The sequence below is a fragment of the Labrus bergylta genome, chromosome 15, assembly GCF_963930695.1.
Source record: "Labrus bergylta chromosome 15, fLabBer1.1, whole genome shotgun sequence".
Lineage (NCBI taxonomy): Eukaryota > Metazoa > Chordata > Actinopteri > Labriformes > Labridae > Labrus > Labrus bergylta.
In genome coordinates this window covers 26,176,323-26,193,509 of record NC_089209.1, presented here as the reverse complement: position 1 = coordinate 26,193,509, position 17,187 = coordinate 26,176,323, and the positions used below count along the sequence as shown (strand labels likewise).

Genomic DNA, 17,187 nt, shown 5'->3' with positions numbered 1-17,187 from the left:
TTAACTTTAAATCCCCTTTGATTTTTAGGTCAATATGAATGTAGGCTTAAGTCTGGCCAGAAAATCTTCAGAGAGAGATCCAATCGAAACTTTACACTCCAAGAGCAACCTCTGATACAACTGACGCCGCTCAGCAGACAAATCCATTGTGAGGTCATAAGAGAAGTGAAAATAGAGTGCTCTGTCAACGAACCCTACACTGTTGAGTTAAGAAACTCGACTGGAGGTAAGCCTGAACCAAACAAACACCAAAAGGCTAATCTTTTATATTTTATATTCATATTAATAAATTGAATTTTTGCAGTCTTAGGCACAGGTAATTCTATCAGCAACTCGTTTCTCATCCCCATCTGTGAAACAACAGAACATACATTCACCTGTCAAGTGTTCGGCCGCAAAGAATTAAAACGAACTACGCTGGAGATAACTACAGGAGGTAAGTGTTGATTAAAGGGAATGAAATACAGATCAGATCAAAATATTTTTCTTCCCTTGAAAGTAATGTTGTTTCATTCATTTCTTTTGTTCCTAGATCCTGTTTGTGAAGATGATGTATTTGGTACTGGAAATCTTGGCCAGATGGCCGTCGGTTCCTGTGAACGTGACGAGGTGGGAGAGAGGAAAGGAGTTTGTCAGGAAGATGGATCATGGAGAGAAGTTGAAAACAACTGTATCCTAGGACCGGTTCAGGAGCTGCTCCTGCAGTCTGACGTGAGGAATTTACCAGCACATGCTTACACAACATATTTTTAATAATAATAATTTGGGGGCCTCAAGCAAACTCCTTGCTGCTCCAGCCTTTGTCACAAAAATCAGGCTACTGGTAACTTTTTCTTTTCTAAAACTATTATTGTAGAACCACAACGACGTCTGAGCTTCAACTGTATTATCTTTGTCTTTGCATTAATTTAGGACAACCTGTTCTATGACATTACAATTAAATTACAATAAAGAATGAAGGCTTCATCTAATAATTGAGTTATTAGTCTAAATCATAGACTGTATAAAGATTATTATTAATTTACAATTTACACTAATATGAGTGTAAGAAGAATCTACATAAAGATTTTTACAGAATGCATTAGCTACAAAAAGAAGGCGCACCTTTGCTGGTATATCAAGAATAAAAGACGCCTTAAACACCTACGTTTTCTGGAAGATCTAATCCGCTCATTTTCTGATCACTGGTGGATCAAGGCAATAACTGCTGCACTTGCAGTAGGATTGTGTAGTTGTGTATTTTGTTGGGTGGCTGTGACTCAGTGGTAGATTCGGTCATCTCTACAACCTTCTGTCCCCACGTAAAAGCAACCACGGTGTCCTTGAGCAAGACACTTAACCCCGAAGTCACTCCTGCTGCTTACATGGCGGCATATGAATGTGTACGACTTAGTTAATACTGATGGACTCTTTACGCAGCAGCCTCTACCATCAGTGTGTGAATGTGTAGGTGTGACCTGCGAGGTAAAAGAGCTTTGAGTAGTCAGAAGACTAGAAAATAAATATACAAGCTCAAGTCCATTTACCATTAAAGATGCACTCATAGGCCCAGTTGCTCCGTACTGTGCTGAAGCCTGATTGTTCCCCCTCCCCATTCCTCCGCTGACCTGCACTCACACTGCTCCAGGACAAACCGGGCCTGAGCACGTTGACTTCTTGTACATAACATCGTAATACAACACATGCATGGCTTTAGGTGATACTGAAGCGTGCTCAGTTCATAAGACAGATGGACTCAAAAAATAAAAAAGGGATGAGCGGTTGAGACCGCATCCGCACATTGGAGAACAACACAGAGAACAAGACTGCTACTTATTTTCAGTCATGTTACTCAGATACAGACAGAACACTCTGGGATTTCTTCATTAACGAAGGCTGTCTACTTAGCCAAAACACACTTCCTCCAACCGTGCCAAGGCCGAGAACATGTACCGTGTGTACGGATTGCCTAGTGTGAGGGCGCCCTTAGTAAATTTTTATGGCTTTCCTCCCAACAGAAAAACATTTAGAGCCGTCTTTAATAATAACAACAACTTTGACATTATCACTTCAATGTTCATCCTTGATATACTTTTAACATTGATGATATTTTTTCATTCAAATTTCACAGTTGTTGAATACCAATTCACTGCCAGGTTTCTTGGACACACTCAGCGATGTCACCGTCAACTTCACTGAGGAAGTGGTTAAATCTCCCACAAACATAAATGCCATTGTTGATATACTCAGCAATGTTGCAAATACATCCCTACCTATTAATAGTGACTTAGCAGAGGTATGTGAACAAGAAGGGTGAGGTTTACTTTATGTAACAGTATACTTTACATTTTACATGGTCTAATGTCTCCTTTCCTATCAATGCAGGATATCCTTCTCACTGCAGGTGTCCTCACCACAGATGGTGCAAGGGCGTCCTGGGAGTCCCTGAACAATGGCACAAGAAATGCTTCACAGACAGGAAGAAGCTCCACATTCTTGCAGTCACTGGAGACTATAACAGGTCTCATTACTGGTGTCTCTTTAGCAATTGACACACCTTCTATTCTCTTAAACAAAACTACATTCACAGACTCTTTCAATGCCAGCTTTAATTCTTCAGTGACGATAGTTATATCAGAACCTGGTGAAGGAGAGAAGAATATCACTGTGATGACATTTGCTTCAATGGATAACGTTCTTCCCGCGAGAGACGAAGCAAATTCCTCCAGATTTGACATCAATGGGAGAGTCGTTCTTGTTCAGACCAGCATTGGAAACAGCCCCATTAATAATATTTCCTTTACATTTAACCTCAATAACACTTCACTGGTGGACCCACAGTGTGTATTCTGGAACTTCAGCCTCTTTGATGATCGGGGGGGATGGGACAACGAAGGCTGTATGCCTGTAGAAATTAAAAATGGAAGCGTCACCTGCAACTGCAACCACCTGACCTCCTTCTCCATCCTTATGTCGCCCTTCGTTAACTGCGAAGTGTGTTCTCTGATAACATTTATTGGAGTTGGCATATCCATGGCCTCCTTGGTCATATGCTTAATAATTGAGGCTGTCATATGGAGAAAAATTAGAAGGAACACCACATCTTACCTGCGTCATGTCTCCATTGTTAACATCGCCGTGTCTCTCCTGATTGCAGACATTTGGTTTATCATAGGGGCTTCTATTTCAGAAGCACCGGGTGATAACCGTGACGCATGCTCTGCAGCTACATTTTTCATCCATTTTTTCTACCTAGCCATGTTCTTCTGGATGTTAGCCTCAGCCCTTCTGTTGCTTTACCGCACAGTCAGTGTCTTTGATGGAGGTTTGTCCAAAAGATCTATGCTGGCTATTGGATTCTCTGTAGGCTACGGAGGGCCTATTATCATTGCGGTCATAACTATAGCTGCCACTGCACCCAGTGAAAGGTACACACAAGGTATATTCTGCTGGCTCAACTTTACAGAGTCCCTCGCCATAATAGCCTTTGTGTTGCCTGCTCTGACGATAGTGCTGTTTCACCTCATCATCTTGATTGTGGTATTATTCAAAATGCTGAGGAGAAGGGCAGTGACAGACTCTGCCCAAGCAGGTCAGAGGAATGTTTTATTGGTTATTGCAAGGACCCTGGCTGTCCTCACACCATTATTTGGATTAACTTGGGGTCTGGGAATTGGAACCCTGGCCGACCCAGAAAATCAAGGCATCCACATTGCTTTTTCATTCTTCAATTCACTGCAGGTATGAATACTATAGTTAAACATAACTGTGTGACATTCTGTATAATTCTAACGCTTTTGATGTATTTTGAATTATGAGTGTGTGTTTTGTCATTAAAGCCTTGTGATGCCACTGTGTGCTTTTGTCCTGAAAGGGTTTCTTCATATTGGTGTTTGGACTGCTGCTGGACAAAAAGGTATTTAAGACTCAATATTCATATTTGTATTTAATTGCACGGTTAAATACTAGATGAAAACATTCTGAATTATAGTTTTCCTTTGCTTTTTTCCCTATCATTGCAAAATGTGCACTGCAACATGTGCAGGTAATACACTGACAACAACAGAATCTCCAAAGAGATTAGTATTCGTCAATCAAAGTCAAGTCGAGTCTGTAGCTGCCAAAACTTTTTATTTTACATTTTTTTTACTGAGATACATAGTTATTTTGACAATAGTAGTTATACATGTGGTTTTGTTATTAGATAAACTAGAGATCTGATTAAGTCTAATTTTTCAGTAACAGTAGATATCGCGATGCATCGCGCATGATCTCACGCTCGCTGTTGTTGGGATTTTATCTAGTCAAATTTGGTTATATTATTTATACTTTACTTTACTTATTTAATTATTAATTCATATAAATAACAATATTATTAAACTACGTTTAATTAACTTGGTGAGCACCATTCTGAGATCAGAGTACAAATAACCAAATATCACTAAATTCAGTCTCAAATTAGTTAATGAATTACTAATATTATAAATAATTAATAACTGTATTTAATTAATTGAAGGCGTGAAATCCGTACACAAAGCCCTCGCACCCAGCTTATTTCACAATGCAAAATACACCAGTAATTGCAAACAACTGCTCTAATAAATTATAACAGAATTTATTTAACAAAGACACATCTATGAAGGCAGATATGTTGCAAAATAGGAGAGCTTGTAGAATTTGATGTGAGAGCTTGTAGAATGTGATGTGAGAACTTGTAGAATGTGATGTGTGAGCTTGTAGAATGTGACTTGAGAACTTGTAGAATGTGATGTGAGCACTTGTAGAATGTGACTTGAGAACTTGTAGAATGTGATGTGATAACTTGTAGAATGTGATGTGAGAGCTTGTAGAATGTGACTTGAGAACTTGTAGAATGTGATGTGAGCACTTGTAGAATGTGATGTGAGCTTGTAGAATGTGATGTGAGAGCTTGTATAATTTGATGTGAGACCTTGTAGAATGTGATGTGAGAGCTTGACGAATGTGATGTGAGAACTTGTAGAGCATGATGTGAGCTTGTAGAATGTGATGTGAGACCTTGTAGAATTTGATGTGAGCTTGAAGAATGTGATGTGAGAGCTTGACGAATGTGATGTGAGAACTTGTAGAACGTGATGTGAGAGCTTGTAGAATTTGATGTTTATTGTAGAATGTGATGTGAGAACTTGTAGAATGTGATGTTAGAACTCGTAGAGCTTGTAGAATGTGATGTGAGAGCTTGTAGAATGTGATGTGAGAGCTTGTAGAATTTGATGTTTATTGTAGAATGTGATGTGAGAACTTGTAGAATGTGATGTGAGAACTTGTAGAGCTTGTAGAATGTGATGTGAGAACTTGTAGAGCTTGTAGAATGTGATGTGAGAGCTTGCAGAATGTGATGTGAGAACTTGTAGAATGTGATGTGAGAGCTTGTAGAATGTGATGTGAGAACTTGTAGAATGTGACGTGAGCTTGTAGAATGTGATGTGAGAACTTGTAGAATGTGATGACAGACTGGCAGTAGCTCAGTCTGTAGGGACTTGGGTTGGGAACCGGAGGGTAACCGGTTAAAGTCCCGGTGCGGACCAAGGACGTTGGACTGGTAGCTGTAGAGGTGCCCTTGAGCAAGGCACCAAACCCCCTCCCCACCACCAGCTCAGGAGCGCCCACTGTGGGCAGCTCTGTCCCTCTGACATCTCTCTATTAGTGCTTGTGTTGCATGAATTACAGAGTGCAAAAACTGAAATTTCCCGACTCCCGCGCCAAAATCTTAATCTTAATCTTAATTAATGTACCGTTATCACCACTTTGTAAAACAAGCTAACAAGCTCTGTTGAGCGAGGAAAGCGAGTGTCATAATATGTGACTTTTAACAATATTCAACAGAGCCAAGTAATATGTATACAATAATAAGACTGATTTGTCAGCAAGCATATCAGCTCTGGTTTATATGTCAACCTTTTCCACCCATCAGTGAGCTACAACCATAAATAAGTCACAGTTCAAATCTGCCGCTTACTGAACTGCATTTCATCTTAGAAGTTGCCCTTTTACAAACATTTTTTATTGCAACATCAGACTTTTGGAGCTTTCAAAAACCAAGCTAATTTGTTGATTAATTTTTTCAGGTGCGGTCAGAAATAACAATAAAGTCACAGATATCCGGAAGTGGCACCAGGGTAAGATATTTTATTTATTTTGTCATTTTTCAAAGCTGATGGAAATATTGGGGTTACTAATTTCTTTGTTTACAATTATTCTTGTTTTAGAGCACCAGTGCTGGAAACTCATCGAGTGCATTTGGATTTCTCCGGCTCTGGAGACGAGGACGAGGTAAAGCAGTAATTTCAAAAAAGAGAAAAAAGCTCTGTCTCAATGCTTCTGTAGTGTTTTCACAATGCCTCAGTTCGGTCAAAAGCCACGGTCGGAAACTAAACTTTTTTTCGCTGTATTAGTCCGTCTATCCTATTCTTGTGAGTGTGATATCTAAGTAGCAGCTGGAACGAATATCTTTAAATTGACTGAATGGACTCAAATGATGACCTTATCTGACTTTGGTAGAAGTTCAATAGTTATATCTCAAGTAGAGTTACGCTAAGAATTACAAAACTATACAAAGGATCAGCAGCATAAAATGATAAAGTGAAGACATTATGTCCAGGTACATTTTTAGGGCCCAAGCACACACTGTAGGGTGCAAGGACCCTATTGAAACTGTAGGAGTTGTTGTTATTCTTGTCACAAATAAATCGCTTATTTGAGAGCTTCAAAATGCCTGAAACTTTGCACAAAATTCAAGAAAGCATAAAATGTACGTATGATAGTGTTTTTGTACGTGTGACGCAAAGTGGCTTGGCAGCGCCCCCTAAAGTACAGCCCCTGAACTGCATTTAGTCTACATGTATGAACATTGGTACCCATATAACTCATGTCTAGGCCTACAAAAAATATATTATGACCATAGTGACAAATGTACAGTAAGTCCACTGAGTCCAGTACAACGTCCATTTTTGGCGATTCACAGGGAGTTTTATCTTACCTGGTACATATTTAATTCTGTTATCCAATGTTTACACCCATGAGAACAACATGTGTAAACTACAACTTAACTGATTGATAGCGGCATACACCTGTGAGGTGTTCCTTTACATTAATTACCCACAAACAGGGCTGAAATTAAACAATACTTGGATAGATATTCAGAAAGTTTTGTATTTTAAAGTTCATTTCCAAATACTGTGTTGGGGCCCTGTAGCCAATAAGCAGGTTAAGGTGTTTTTCTGATCCAGTGAAAAATCTCAACATGTATCAGAGAATGCCCAAATTGTGGCACACCTTTATTCATATTTTTCAGTATAGCTACTCTGTTTATTCATTTGGTGCAACCAACAGGTGACATTTTTTCCGGCCAACTTTAGGTTTATAGTCATCTGCTTTAAACAACTAAAGACAATCTGATGTGTTTCCACAGCTCCACAAGCCAGCACAGCACTCGGTAGTGATTATATCAAGAGCGCTCTCTCTCTCCCAAAGTGCAGCAGGTCGACAGACATGGGCTGCCTTAAAAAGCTAGATCAAATTCATGATTTTTGATTCCATTAGTTTAGTGGTATCCTGATTTTGTGCACAGCTAAATATTCTTCCCTTGGTAAATTTATAATTGAGTAGTGTCCTACCTTTGCATTGCAAAAGTTTTGTTTACGATTAAAGGCCCATCTCGTATTGATGCCTGTCCCACATAAAGGCAGGATCATTTTACAGACTCAAGGCAATAATTAGAGCCCGACCGATTAATCAGCCAGCTGATAATATCGGCTATAAAGTGACTATCGGTATCGGCTAATTTGATTTAGGTTTAGCCTCATAAGGAGCTGGGAAGTCTGTGGACTTGTTTTAGTATCAATCGTTTTTCTTTCCTTTTTGGCCAACGACTAAACACAATATTTTGTTGCTGTGTTTTGTGTTTTTCCAGATGGTTACAACATCTCATCCAACGACTCTAATGTGACTCAATCTCTCGACCCTTCATAATGTTTGCAGAGCGCTTCAACCAGTCCACTCTGAAAGACAACCAACGGAGCTCGACACTTTTTCTCCAATGTTACGACAACTAATCATGAATACGATTTTCTTTTTAAAGCTGCTGCACAGCTTACAACTCTGTTATACATACAAGCATTTATATGTATGTTATTACATTAATTTATGTTGGATAAATAGTATTAATTATCTTCTTTGAGAAAGGAGTTTCATGTACTTGCTATAGGTCAGGAGATATACTCTGGAAAATGTGTGTCGTCATTCTCATTTCTGACCACTAGAGGCAGAAGTGCACCGATATTTTCTTTCAGGTACTTTAATTTCTTGATGAACTTAAAAAAACAAAACATGTAGCTACATATAAAAGGCATTAATCCTAATAAATGATCTTATATTACTGTGTTTTTGTCATATAATAAATACTTTTTGAATGCAGAGACTTTAATAACCTGTTTTACACATCACACACACACACACACACACACACACACACACACGTGTGGTGGTGACTGAGTCTGCAGAGACTTTGTCCTCTGACTGGATTTTTATGTTTTGGTTTGCTTTTGTTGACTCTGGCTGGTTCTGGGTGGGGAGTTGTTGTGTTTCCTCCAGCCAATGATAGTGCTCAGATGAGTTTAGGAGTGGAAACAGTTCAGCAGTTGGGTGCGATTTCCTACCTGCGAATATGCCAGACATGGGTATAGCGGCAAAAAGAAAGTATAATCATAGTGAGGCAGCTAAAGCTCGTTCTGAAACAAGGGTGAATCTTGTGTCGTCTTTCACCCTCAGACGTGGAGTTGTTCCCTTTCCTGTTGGACAGGCAGGTGCAAACACCTGCGGTTAGCTTGTGTTAGCGTGCGGTTGCTTGCAGTGTAGGTACAAGCAGTAAACGTATGCACTACGTCCTGCAGTGAGTGTGAGCTTCTGGAGGGGGCAATGAGCCCAGGAGGAGGGGCCCAGTTTGAAAGTTGCGTTTACAAGCTGCAACAAACATTTCTACTGACTCCTTCTTTAAGGTCATCTTGCCAGTGAACATGTTGTTGCCATGCATACATAAAGAAAAATGAGGCAGATAATTAAAACAGAACAGTACTCAGTGTACATTTTATTTGGTCCAATACAGAACAAACATGTCAAAGTCTGAGCAAGAACACATCCTTCTGGTCATCTAAGCATAACAAGAAAAATTCAATTTAGTCACTTGTGTGAAATGAAATGTCGTCGACTGCTCGTTTTATCACAACATATCACCATCCTATGAAAACAACATGTCAAACAGCATTACAGATTGTATTACACTTCTTCAACATGAGTAGCACTGATAATGATTCAACTCTGCCTTCATGATCACTACATATAAAATGAATATGTGTCCGGGGCACCTGTAGCCTGTTCTATTTATAAATAAAGGCATAAAAGGCCCAAAAATAAACATTTTGAATCAATATGTACTTAAAAAAAAGCAAAAGCTCAGCATAATGTTTAAACTGGGTTGACATTTAGGTGAGTAAGCAATGCTCCTACTCTTTGTAGCAAATCAAAGTGAACTGATTAGATACACGTAACTCTGCATGTTACAAACATGGGCAGATCAATTAAAGGTCACCGTGATCCAGGCAGCAGCTTGTATTCAACTGTTTGTTAACACACACTAGTCATAGCGATCGGGACATCACCTACTGGTTTAAAACATTTCAGTCACGCCCTGCTGAGCATGTGGGTGTAAGGCACTTTTTAAACCCCCCTCTTATATACTGTCTGTAGTAACAGAATACATGTGACCGTGAAACTGCGACCCTGACTTTAAAATAGGTTTAAAATATTCTGAAAATAAGAAATAATTAAAGGACACATATTCTCCTCCTCTTCAACCAGTTTAAATAATTCTCAGAGCTCCTCAAAACGTGTGTGAAGTTTCCTGTTCTAAATCCACTCTGATCCTGTATTAGATCATGCCTATAAACCTCTCTATTTCAGCCCTGCTCCGAACAGGCTGTTTCTGTTTCTGTGTCTTTAAATATGTATATGAGCTGTGTCTGACCACGCCCCCTCTCTAGAAGGGCTGGGGTGTCTCTGGCTTTCTCTCTCCATGTCCTATGGTTTACGGTGAGAAGGCAGACTCAGAGGGCAGAACAAACACCTAGCTGTGGGAGTGTCAGCCACCTGGGGAGGGGTTACTGCTCTTTGTGATGTCATGAAGGGAAAATCTCCAAACAGCCTGTTTGAGCACACATTTTCTGGAAAAGTGGAGCAGGCAAAAGATGGAGAGGATTAACTTTTCTCATCATTGGGGGGTTTGTAGACAGACTAGAGACACATGTTAGTGTTAGAAAAACATGGTGAAGTGTATTTTGTATAACGTGACCTTTAAAAAGGTTTAGAGCAAAAGTGTGGCACCCATATTTGTAGTCTGAGTCAGAGAAATGCTTGGTCCCTTCTCTCAGCTGTCAGAACAACACGCCCCCCTCCCTCCCATCTGCTGCTGCTCAGGAAATGTTTGACTGCAAGGCTGAAGGAATATTCAGGTACGACCAAAATCTTGTGCAGATCAGCAGGAGAGACAGAGTGAACTTTCCTGACTTTATTCAACACAAAGCTTTGAATTTTAGGACAGGTGATATGGCTCCAAATTAAATCCCACAGTACAGTACCACAACTTCAATACCTGTTCAATCCATACTAGAGGCTTTGAATGTTTGTGGCCAACATGATTAATCATGAATGATGCTTTCGCTCTCACGAAATGTTTTATTCTGCTTATACCCGGTCCTAATATTGATTAAGTATGACTAGGAATAATCAAAACAGAGCTTTACTTGATCATTGAATCCAACACAGAGAGAAACGTATCGCTTACCTCACTTTTAAAGAATCACAACTCTCTCTTGTCTACTTCTGGCCAGCCGTGTATAACCGTAGAGGACAAATCCACGAACCGGGGGCGCTTCAGCTTTGAGCAGGTTCGAATCCAGCTCGACCCAAAAAATAAATCCAATATTTGGACCAGAATAATTCACTACATTGTACATGAGAAAGTGAAATCATGAGGAAAGATAAGATTATAATAATGTTACTATTAAATGTTTAATTAAATTGAATAGTTATAATAAACTATGTCTTGTCTATAAACAAATTCTTCATAAAAGATACTTCAGGTTACATTAAATTGATATCATGTGAATGAAAATGACCTGAAATGTACAAGAACAGTCCCTGAGCTAACTAAGTGAGTTTATTTTCAGTTCCAATATCAAGAAAAGACAGCAAAACAGAAATGCCTTCACAGTATTTTATTATACACAATGATAAACACAACTAAACAAATGACAGAATAAATAAACTTATGTGCACTGATGTATCTTTACAGGAAGTATGAGGTTTTGTGTAATTGTAAAAATGTATATGTATCTATTGTTATTTTATCTGTATATTGTTATAGTTAATGTAGTTAGATATGCTGTACATAGATATATATAATTTTCAATAACTTGTTTACTCTTCTTCTAAACTGTCTCAACAGCTGCGATAACAAGTGTCTTATTATAAATAAAAAAAACAGCAGTTCTCCAGTTAGGAATTATTCTGGATTCAAGAGAGACATGTCACAAACACGGGACAGCAGAAGACATTGGAACAGTAAGTTAGTCGATATGGAATATTTTTTAGCTTACACACTTCATGCCAACATTGCAATACTGAAAAAGATAGTCTCATTGCAGGTTTTCCTGATATTGTGCAGTACTGTCTCTTCCTGCCCTGCACAATCAAGATAAAGATACAGGACAAGCAAAGGCCTTACAAACTGACTGAAAAACTGAAGAAGAAAAAGACTTGAATTGAAGTACTGTAACCTCGGTTTACCCAACACTGGCAAAGACTGACTGCTGTTATTTTACATATTGAATCCTACAGGCTTTTATCCAACCAACTTTGTACAATAAAGGTCACTTTTAATTCCCTTGAATGTATTTGCTCTTCCTTATTGAACTTTTATGCAGCATTGTGATGAAGAGCTGTAAAACAAATTCTTATTTTTGGAACACAACAACAATAAAGATCTATTATTAAAACCTCTGTGAATTCTTAATTCCAAAGCACACAAAAACAAATATGATATACACAATAAGTGAACTTGAAGAGAAATAAACAGTATATTTAAAGTTTGTAGCTATAAACATGTTTACAATATCAGTGCAAAAGCACTAAAGCAGTCACTTTTTATTTTCAGTGACCCATCTGTCCCTTTCAGTGTCGTAAAAGCCAGACTGCTGAAATTCAACCCAAGTCATTTCTTTGACCATGCCCTGTGCCCTGTACAAGGAGAACACTCTGGAGGGGCAGTAAATGTACTTTCCCAGCACCCCCGGGAAGGATGTATGAATGTGAGGGCTGCTCGGACCCTGCTTTAGTGGCTGGTGACAAAACCTGCAGAGGCAACCTGTTGGCAGCTGCACTGTTGAAATCCTCTTTGCCCTCTCCTCTACCACCTTTCTCCATTCTGCCCCCCTCTGTTTGGCAGCATCCAGCTCCTGCTCAAAAAACGGAGTGGCAGCAAAGTCCTCAAACGACATCCTGGGGTTTTTAAGGCCTTCATGTTCATAGGTCTTAAAAACCTTAGTGGAACAATAAAAGTACTTCACAATTGGGGTTTGATAAAAGAAATGGATTGAAGAGCCATCCCCAAGATATCTGGACTTTGGCTGACCACAGGCTAAACAGTTCCTAGTCATCTTCTTCTGCTTCTGTTGTTGCTGCTGTTTTTCCATGATCTCTGTCACAATCTTCTCTACTCCACCTGTGTAGAGGAAAATAGGACGGCAGCCTGGCTCCACATACTGCAGCCCAAACCTCTCCCCTGTGTCCCTGTTAGACACCTGCATGGCTGGATATTTCGCCTTCCCCGTCACATGTACAGAAGCTGTGTTCAGCTGGGCAAGTAAAAGAGGGTCAAACACAGCAGGCAGCTCCACACCTGGCAGCTTCAGGTCCACCAGCCTCTGGAAGTTCCAGCGCACCACTCCAGTCATGGCCTGGGCCTGAAACAACTCACTGGATACCCTGTTGCCCGTCACCCACTGGGCTTGGTGGAAGTGGAAGCCCTCCTGCTGCGATGTGCCTCTCACAGGGATCCAAACAGGTACAGCAGCTCCCTGACCCTTGGTGTAATTGAGCTGCAAAGTGCCACCATACCTGTATAGAATACCCTCCCCCACCTCTGGGTCACTTAGGCAGCCTCTCAGGATGTGGACTCGCTGAATCCTCCACTCCTTCAGCATGGAGGCCTTGAAGAGCTGAACATCATTTGTATCCTTTGCCAGGTGAAAGTGATACATAACGTCCTCAACTCTCTGCAGCAGCTCTCTGGACTGTGGCATCTTCGTCCTGCAGTGCTCTCTGGGTGGGATTAGCAGGAGAGAGCCCACAGAAGTTGTACGCGTCCTTGAGCTGTTGTAGGTCACCCTGGTCCACAACAAGAAATGTTGCAGACAGGAACTGGAAAAAGGAGCTGTACAGGATGAATAGTGCTCAGAGACACACTCTCTGGTCAAATGCTGCATGCAGTGACACAAGTCCAACTTGATGGTGATGTCTTTGTTAAACTTGCTCCTTGATGCACATGTGTTCACCAGGTTTCCGGAGGTTGCCTCTGTTGTCCTCCAGCTGTCCCACAAGAGGTGCTCCTGAGCCTTAGAGTCCAGGACCTTAAAGGCAGCAAAGCAGTCCCTAAAACATTGAAAAGAAACTTAAATTATCTCAATAAAAGTTGAATATATTTATATTATGCAATGCTTTATTCTGTTTAATTAATCCAAAACATTTTTCAATATATTTGGACGTATAGCAAGAGTCAGATTATACAATTAACTAAAAATCATGTTGTGATGGAAAATGTGTTCTTTATACCTGTCCACCCACTGGAATTTGACCTTCTCCACTCCAGCTGCGGTGTAGCAGTGAGATAGACCCTCGTACATGGGATGAAGGGACCGATCACACTCTGACTGCAGCAACACCCAGCTCAAGATCATCCAGTTCCCATTCATGGTGGCGTAGGAAGACATTGTGCCAGATGAAAGCACAACCTTCCTAGCCACTTTGCAGGTATGATCTGACCTGAGTGCCTGTTCAAAGGTCCCCTGTAGCAGCAGAGTGAGGAGCTGCTCCTGCTGATATTCACTCACCACGCAGTCGACCAGGTAGTGGGCAGAAATGGACACTCCACACCAGCCATCAGGATCAGAGTATCCACCGAAGGGAGCAGGAGTGTCAGTCGGTCTGAGGAGCACCGTGATGGTCCTCTGGCCGTGGACTCCTGCTTCAGCATCCCTGATGTTGGGGATGCTCTGCAGGTAGGCCAGGTGAGCTCTTTTATACTTTAAATGCAGTGCCTCTGTCAGCTGTTTAGACATGTCCTCTGCTGATCTGCCGCTGCGCCTCAGCTCATCCATTACTGCTGTGGATAATCTCCTTTGGCGGACACGTCTGCTTGAATGCTAAATCCTCACGCAGGGACCGCATCTCCCTTTTCACAGGCATTCAGGTCACCTTTTGTAGCCCAATAGCAATTACCAATGGCATTTTAGGGGACCTGGCTTATATGCAGGAAGTCCATCAAAGCTGAGAGCAAAAGAGGCAAACCTGGAACCTATCTGCTCTCATCTGACGACTACATAGCCTTATGTTAATCTCTCAGAACATATCTGCTTATTGCGGCAGGGAGCAATCAGGTGGTAAATGTAATCTCTCCACCCCAACTCCATGCTGGTGTCTCGAGTAGCTAGTCACACTGTTATAGATGACCAGCACACAGAATTGGTAGTCATGGCCAGGATGTCCTTCAAAGCTTGTGTCGAGGTCCAGAAATATTGTCTGTCGCCCTGAGCTTGCTAGGAGTATAACAATCAGACTGTGCCCAGTCCAATACTCAGGCAACCTCACAATGTTTGGAGCACTGTGTAAATCATGGTGTGGGGTTTGATGATAAGTACAGCTGAGAAGGACTAAAAAATTCACTGTCACAATGCCAATTTCTGATTTTCTTTCACCTACCATGTATGAATTTCTCTCCTTGGCCCATGTCCTTAACTTTTCCTCCTTACAGGTACAGAGAGTTCACTTTTCCTCACATCACCTCAACTTGAGAGTGGGGCTAGCATGAAGCCCCCTTTCTTAGAACCCGGGTCTTCCGCGTGACAGGCAGAAATACTGTCCACTATACTAACGAGGACTTCTTTTGTGTTGCTTTTGGCTCGTGAATGGGCTGATGGCAGCCTTCCAGTATTTACCAGGACTATACAGAGAACCTGAGGAAAGCATGTCCAACTTCGGGGTCTGATATATAAAATAGGGATAGGGTAGGTTAGGGTTAGGGTTGAGGAAAGCATGTCCAACTACAGGGTCCGATATATAAAATACAGCCAGTTCAGTAGGCAGAGTTTCGTTGACAGTGTTAAGTGGTGAAAGTCCCACAAATTTTGGGTTAAGTCCTCCCCATGCTGCATCAACACTCGCTGGTGATATAGTGCATGCAAGGAATCACAAGGGATATACACCGACCAGTTTCCGTAGCGTAGTGGTTATCACATTCACTTCACACGTGAAACCGGGCGGAAACAATCTATTGCGTGTTTTACCCCCCTGAGTACTTATCTCTAACTCAACTCTGTCCAAACTGTGATATAAAGCACAGTGAACACATTGGTTGATGAAGGCAAAAGACAGGAACCAGCAACTTCAATCACCCCGTCCATTTCCAATAGTTATGTCCATTTGAGCTGCAGTGTATTGCATACATCTTACCTTTCCATTCTCTTTAGCTTTCATCCTGAAAGTAACCATATTGTCACCTGTGCAGAATGACGTGGTGTTTGTTGCTGGTAGTTTTGTCGTTCATTGTGCATAACCACCAGCAGGTAGAAAAGACAACTCTGAATAAACGGTTGAGAGTTAACTTTTCCTCACCTCAGCTTGAGAGTAGGGCTATCGTGAAGCCCCTTTCTTAGGTGGCAAGTAATGGGACTGCTGGTAGACAGAATATTTCTCCTGAGCGGCTCGTGCGGAAGACCGGCCGGCTCACAGAGCAGTTATTTTGCGTTTATTTAGCATTCATTACGTTTTTCTACTGTTTATTTTTTCTTTAGATATATTGTTTTCCATGGTTTTACCCGAAGACAGACAGGAAGAGTGTGTTTTATAACTTTTAACCACTACTACACAGACGAAGCAGACGTTCTTTTTTCCACGCTCGTCCTCTCGCAGCCCTGCTCTTTGTTTACAACCGTGAACACTGCGACAAACGGACTACAGCACACGGCAGTCTTCTTCTTTCTTTCTTTTTCATCCCCCGGAATTATTTACAATTAGCATGGATACCCAAATTCTTTTTTGGACATTTCTGCACGTTTGGCTACTCTGGGAGTTTGTGACTGCGAGCAGAAACAACATTCCTGGCGGGTCGCGAACCACCTATTCGAGAGACATTCTGCTGCAGCTCGGATTTAAAACTCATCATGCCATCAACACAGACATGCTTCCCGAAGAAATTCTCCGGGATAACTCAGTCAGCCAAGACAACTCCGCTCACAAAAATAACAAGGTAACCAGGAGGGGAAAGAGAAAGGGAGGAATCAGAGCCAGGCTTAAACGGGAGACATGGCTAATGTACGCTCCCTCCGCAATAAAACGGACGAGTTACAGGCCAACATTTCCACATGCATGAGTACAGGACTGCCTCTGTTCTTGCTTTTACTGAGACGTGGTTAAATAAGAACGACGATGATAACACACTCAACGTTGATGGCTTCTCTCCCCCTTTAAGACTTGATCGAGACAGTGAGCTCACTGGGAAACAACAACATGGCGGCGACGTGTGTCTTTATGTAAACACACGCTGGTGCTCGACGATCGTCGTGAGGGAGAAACTGTGCACCTCGGACATTGAGCTTCTGGCTGTCTCCCTTCGCCCTTTCTATCTCCCCAGAGAATTTCCACAGCTTTTTCTCATCCTTGTTTACATCCACCCCAGAGCTAACGCAGCCACAGCCACTGAACACATCACAAACTTATTAAATAAACTGGAACTCATATCACCGGACTCTCCCAAATTCATCTTGGGCGATTTCAACCATTGCTCTCCTGAAAAAGCACTAAAAGGCTACCAGCAGTACATTGCATGCAGCACCCACCTGG

At 41.3% G+C, this 17,187-nt stretch overlaps 2 protein-coding genes across 5 annotated transcripts in view; one reads left to right on the top strand and one right to left on the bottom strand.

Annotated features, from left to right (window-relative positions):
* LOC110002207 (adhesion G protein-coupled receptor F5) overlaps positions 1-8,433 on the top strand; it is a 37,391-nt gene extending 28,958 nt beyond the window's left edge. For 3 of the 4 annotated variants that reach the window (XM_065963941.1, XM_065963940.1, XM_065963942.1), the window contains 9 exons: positions 29-226; positions 305-436; positions 533-711; positions 2,111-2,275; positions 2,365-3,720; positions 3,854-3,895; positions 6,087-6,137; positions 6,228-6,291; positions 7,931-8,433. In XM_065963941.1, coding sequence (XP_065820013.1) covers positions 29-226; positions 305-436; positions 533-711; positions 2,111-2,275; positions 2,365-3,720; positions 3,854-3,895; positions 6,087-6,137; positions 6,228-6,291; positions 7,931-7,989 — 2,246 coding nt within the window. In that variant the 3' untranslated portion in view covers positions 7,990-8,433. The remainder of the gene's footprint in view (positions 1-28; positions 227-304; positions 437-532; positions 712-2,110; positions 2,276-2,364; positions 3,721-3,853; positions 3,896-6,086; positions 6,138-6,227; positions 6,292-7,930) is intronic. The other variant, XM_065963943.1, reaches the window with a different exon arrangement.
* Positions 8,434-11,279: 2,846 nt separating this feature from the next.
* Positions 11,280-16,638, bottom strand: LOC136182682 (uncharacterized). Its single transcript, XM_065963392.1, has 2 exons — positions 13,903-16,638; positions 11,280-13,722 (listed from the first exon to the last, which is right to left on the bottom strand). The coding sequence occupies exons 1-2, from the start codon at positions 14,445-14,447 to the stop codon at positions 12,210-12,212; spliced, it is 2,058 nt and encodes a 685-aa protein (XP_065819464.1). The 5' UTR covers positions 14,448-16,638; the 3' UTR covers positions 11,280-12,209.
* Between the last annotated feature and the right edge of the window lie 549 nt (positions 16,639-17,187).

Excerpts from the sequence above, each read along its gene's own strand:
- LOC136182682 (XM_065963392.1), bottom strand. The coding sequence starts at position 14,447 with ATGGATGAGCTGAGGCGCAGCGGCAGATCAGCAGAGGACATGTCTAAA. Across the intron at positions 13,723-13,902 it reads AAATTCCAGTGGGTGGACAG|GGACTGCTTTGCTGCCTTTA; the intron begins GTATAAAGAACA and ends TCAATGTTTTAG.